The 5,170-nt window shown below is 52.0% G+C and overlaps 1 protein-coding gene across 1 annotated transcript; it reads right to left on the reverse strand.

Moving 5' to 3' along the window:
- Positions 1–2,316: 2,316 nt before the first annotated feature.
- Positions 2,317–3,489, reverse strand: LOC310686588 (G-protein coupled receptor 151-like; the record flags this gene model as incomplete). The annotated part of the gene is made up of 1 exon (XM_083460417.1): positions 2,317–3,489. The coding sequence occupies one exon, from the start codon at positions 3,487–3,489 to the stop codon at positions 2,317–2,319; it is 1,173 nt and encodes a 390-aa protein (XP_083316543.1).
- Positions 3,490–5,170: the final 1,681 nt, after the last annotated feature.

The following is a 5,170-nucleotide window of genomic DNA, read 5'->3' on the forward strand; positions in this document are numbered from 1 at the left end:
TTGTAAGGTTTCTCTGAAGGCAATGTGGCCCTTGGGATGAAAAAGGCTCCCAAGTCCGGAGTAATATTCTGCACCATCTCTGGATAGCTAATGTGGGCCATCTCCTTGTCCTGAAAACCAACACACTACAAAAGGGAAAAGACGGAGGTGTCCTGGAACCAGATATTTCACTTACTAGCTGAGAGCCCTGTTGATATGTCTTGCAGTCTTGGTTTTGGCACAATACTGATAGGTTTTGGTCTGTTTTTAAAGCCATGAGGGTGGGGAGAGTTACTGTTATACCGCCAAAATTCAACAATGAAGAATATATTAAACATGGTGGTTCCTTCTAGCAAAGAATGGTGGTTCTTGTTTTTATTAAGCTGTAAGTTACCTAAACAGAAAAGCTCATGTATGGTGCAAGATACACCCCCCTTTCCATAAACTTGGAGCCATTCGTGGAAGGTATAATATACATAAAATGAAATCTCTGAGACCATATACGTGGGTGTCTTTCTTATGAGAGGGACAGTCACTCACTGCTTAAAAGCCACCATTACTATTGACAGCTAAACAAGCAATAAAGATAGAAGCCTCTTTTGCAATACCATTTTTTTGGTGGGGGTGGGGGTTTAGACATAACATTCCTTTCCCCACCACGTCCCCTAACTACAAGCACCAGATAAACTTTCTCCAAGTTTCTCTTTTTTCAGCGTAGACACATACACTTGACATTACCCTGGGAAGAGATAGGGGTGAAAAGCAGGAAAAAAGTGTGTGTGTGTGTGTGTGTGTGTGTGTGAGAGAGAGAGAGAGAGAGAGAGAGAGAGAGAGAGAGAGAGAGAAGTTGGGGCTTGTTTTCTTGTTTTGCTTTGTTAGGGGTGGGAAGCTACTAGAGGCAACACATTAGGTTGCCATGGGCCTCCTTATCTCACTGGGGATTATTTGTCAATGGGAAGAGGAACAGGGTCATCTTCCAACATGAGAGCATCAGCAATCTGGTTTCGGAGGACATGCCACTCAAAGGGAGTAAGGTGGAATTTGGGGGATATAGATAACATGGAGCACTTATGGGGTGCTTTGCAGCGTTTGAAAGTATTTCTCATTATGTGGCTACCCTTAAGACAGTCCCTGTAAGGTAGGGCCAATAGCAGTAATAATAGTCCCATGTTCCATATTGTGGGGATTAAGTGAGTGATGAATGACACACACACACACACACAGAGAGAGAGAGAGAAGGGGTGCCAACTTGAGTTAATTGGGGGGCAGGTAAGCCCCACCCTGCATAATCGATCACAAGATGCAGCACACATACTCCATTTGAATGGCAATGCCCATTGACTTTGGGGCAGGGACGGCCTTCTCAAATATTTTAGGGGGGGGGCCTGAAGGGACCTCGGCCCCTAGGAGTTGGTGTGTGTGTGTGTGTGTGTGTGTGTGTGTGTGTGTGTGAAGGGGAGGAGAGACTATCTCACAAAAGGGCCCCTAGTGAGGGACAGACACAAGGTGAGGTGAAAAATTCATGCCTGGCTCTCCCATATGACTTAGAGAAAGGGGAATATCAGATGTGGATCAGGGTCACAACACTGGGGGTTTAACACACAAACTGCACCTGCAAGCCATAATTAGCCATGGAGTGGGAGAGAGAACGAGAAGAGTGGGTGATTCATGGTTGAAGAGAGATTAAAACTCAGGACAACGCAGCTTCTACTTTTAATGTCACTGCAGTTCTTCTCTCTCTCTCTCTCTCTCTCTCTCTCTCTCTCTCTCTCTCTCCAATATGGTGTCCTAGTTAGTGGGTCAGGTTAGTAGCACCTGGGAGATCAGGGTTCAAATCCCCATTCAGTCATGAAGTTCACCGGAGGATCATGGGCCAGTCACGCACTCTCAGCCTGACCTACCTCACAAGACTGTTGTGAGGATAAAACGAGGAGAAAAACTATGCATGGCATCTTGGGCTACTTGGAGGAAGGTGAGCTATATATCCAATCAATCAATCAATCAATCAATCAATTTGCAGGGGGGCGTCAGAATGTGCCCATTTCAGGAGGAAAAGGGGGGGTAGAAAAGATCGAATGAAAGCGGTGGTTCAGGCATTATTATTATTATTATTATTATTATTATTATTATTATTATTAAAAATTACTTAATGTGAAAAGCAGAAGCAAAGTGTTGGAATGCAATGATTCCGCCTCCTTCAAGGAAGCCACCTGCTCGTTTGCTTTTTGGAAATGGGGTGGGGGCGGGGCTTGGAAACAACGGGAGGTGGCGAGAAACAGCAGCAGCAACAAGTCCTACAAACCGGAGAAAAGCGGCTCTCCCCTCCCTCCCCTTTTTTCAAGGGTCTCCCTGGTGCTCCCAGGGGACCGGGTCGCTCTCTTCCCCAGCGACGGTGTTCCTCCGGTCCTTCCAAAAGTGCTCCACGTCGGGCAGAACTTTCTCCTGCGCCGCTGCCGCCGCTTCCCCATCCTCCTCCTCCTCCTTCAGGTCCTGCAAAGACTGGGGGGTCTCCTCGCTCCTGGGCCTCCGGGCTTCATCTCCCCTGCAGCTCAGCCCCCTCCTGAGGCTCCTCAGCCCTTCCCGGAATTCCCCGGAGGTGGCCAAAAAGACGCCTGGGTTGAGCGCGCCATCAAGAAAGATGAGGACTTCAGCAGCGAAGATCAAAGCCGGGGGCGGCTGGGGGCCCCCTCCGCTGTGCCTCTCCCACAGCCAGGCCACCCAGGCAGGCAGCCACGTGGCCTGGAAGAGGAGGGTGAGGCCCAGGAGCACCCAGGTCACCTTCTTGCTTTGGGGGCTACCGGGCTTGGCCAGTCGGTTCCGCCTGCCCCCTCTCTGGGCGCGCAGAGCCCTCCAGTAGCAAGAGAAGGTGAAGCCCGCGGGCGCCAGGTAGGCGATCAGGGGGTAGACCTTACTGAAGACGTCCATGAAGTTGACGGCGTAAGGGGGGCTCCGGAAGACGCAGTAGAGGAGCCCGCTCGGGGCGCCGCCGGCCTCCAGGTAGGTGAAGAGCAGGTGCGGGAGAGGCAGGATCAGCGCCGCCAGCCAAGCCGAAGCTAGGAGCCCCGCCAAGCGCCGCCAGCTCAAGCCCAGGCACTTGGAAGAAGATGATGATGAAGAAGAAGATGAGGAGGATGAGACCACATGCTTGTACCTGGCTTGCCCCACCGCCGCCCAGGTGAGGCTTTTGGCCACCAGGCAGCCGTGGAGGAGCCAGTCCGTCGCTTTGCAGACGAAGCTGCCGAAGACCCAGGAGCGCCGCGAGTAGGTGGCGATGCGCGTGGGGAGGCAGCAGACGACCAGGATCAGGTCCGCCGAGCACAGGTTGAGCACCAAGGCGTTGGCGGGCGAGATCTTCCCTCTTCGGAGCTCGTGGATGAGGACCGTCAAGAGGAGCAGGTTCCCGGCCAAGCTCGCCAGGCACAGCCCGGCCAGCAGGAGGGGAAGGACCGCGCTTCCAGCGCGCCCCCACTGGGGTCCGCCGGCGGAGAAGACGGCTTGGGAGCTGTTCATGGTGCTGAAAGGTTCCTCCGCGGCCAGATCCGCGCGCAGTGGCGTCGGAAGAAAAGCGAAGTGAGAAGGCGCGTTGGGTTGAGTGGGTGGATGGAGAAGGGTTGCTGTCAACTCTCTCTCTCTCTCTCTCTCTCTCTCTCTCTCTCTCTCTCTCTCTCGGAAGGGGAGTGGGTGGAGGTGAGGAGGTGGGAGGAGAGAGGACTACGCCAAACCTTCTCGACAGGGAATCCGGAGCTCTTGACCGTGGTAGCTGGAATGGAGCGGTTGCTTATATTTCCTCCCAACCCCCTACTCCGGGGAAAGAAGTCACCCACCAGAGAGGGCGACCCGGAGGAGCTGCAGGCGGGAGAAATGAGTCAGGCGCACCTGGGCAGGTGAGCAAAGGACGGAGAGATCGGAGGAAAGTGAGAGGCACGCCTGTAGCGCTTTCCCCCTCAAAGGGCGTCCCGCGACTCCAAAGGGCAGGGAAAGGCAGCTCTGCGACCCCTGGTCTTTTCGAGTTCCTGGATTCTGAATGAGTGAGTGAGTGGGTTTTTTTGGGGGGGGAAGAGGCCGAAGAAGCGCAGAGCAACAAGTCTTGCCCTCTCTCACACATGCACTTTTCCCGGTCTGGAATCTCAGCAATTAAAAAAGAGCAATCACTCTCTGGTGCGCTGTGAAGAGCCGCGGAGCTGTCCACGAAGCGTGGTGCTGGAATTCCAGCGTCAGCGTTCGTCTTCCCGTGCAGTGATTGGAATGCCTGTCCCGCCCGCTCTTTTGTAAGGGGAGAAAGGCAGCCTGGTTCATTATGAAACCTACAAAGGGCTGCTCTGTGTGGTGTCCCCAATTATTAATCAAGCCCCCGTCAGCCTTAAGAATAATAATAATTTTTTAATAAAACCAGCAGCTAAGGGATAGCCTGCCTTAGTTCAGTGGTGGAGCATCCTCTTTGCGTCAGGGAAGTATAAGATTCAATGCCTTTCATCTCTAGGTACGGCTGGAAAAGTCTTCTGGTCTGAAACACTGGATAGCCTGACAGTTATTGTAGAAAATACTGTGCTAAAAGGACCAATGGTCTGACTCTGCATACAGCAGATTAATAATAATAATAATAATTTTTTATTTATACCCCACCCTCCCCACCCAAGGCCGGGCTCAGAGCGGCTTACAAGCAATAATAAAAACAAGATGAATGATTACAACTTAAAAACAAAAATAAAATACAACATTAAAATAATGGAACATTAAAATATTAAAATGTAGTCTCATCACAGCAGGAGAAGGAAAAGAAAAAAGAAAGAGAGGGAGGGAGGGAATCAAACTGGCTCCAAGCCAAAGGCCAGGCAGAACAACTCTGTCTTACAGGCCCTGCGGAAAGAAATCAGATCCTGCAGGGCCCTGGTCTCATGAGGCAGAGCGTTCCACCAGGCTGGAGCCAGAGTTGAAAAGGCCCTGGCTCTGGTTGAAGCCAATCTAACTTCCTTACGGCCTGGGACCACTAGGGTGTTGTTATTTATGGACCTTGAGGCTCTCCGTGGGGCATACCAGGAGAGGCGGTCCCGTAGGTACGAGGGTCCTAGACCGTGAAGGGCTTTAAAGGTCAAAAGCAGACCTTAAATCTGACCCTGTACTCCACCGGGAGCCAGTGCAGCTTGAAAAGCACTGGGTGAATATGCTCCCATGGCAGAGACCCCGTGAGGAG

The sequence above is a fragment of the Podarcis liolepis genome, assembly GCF_965112155.1.
Source record: "Podarcis liolepis genome assembly, chromosome: 9".
In the NCBI taxonomy this organism is placed as follows: domain Eukaryota; kingdom Metazoa; phylum Chordata; class Lepidosauria; order Squamata; family Lacertidae; genus Podarcis; species Podarcis liolepis.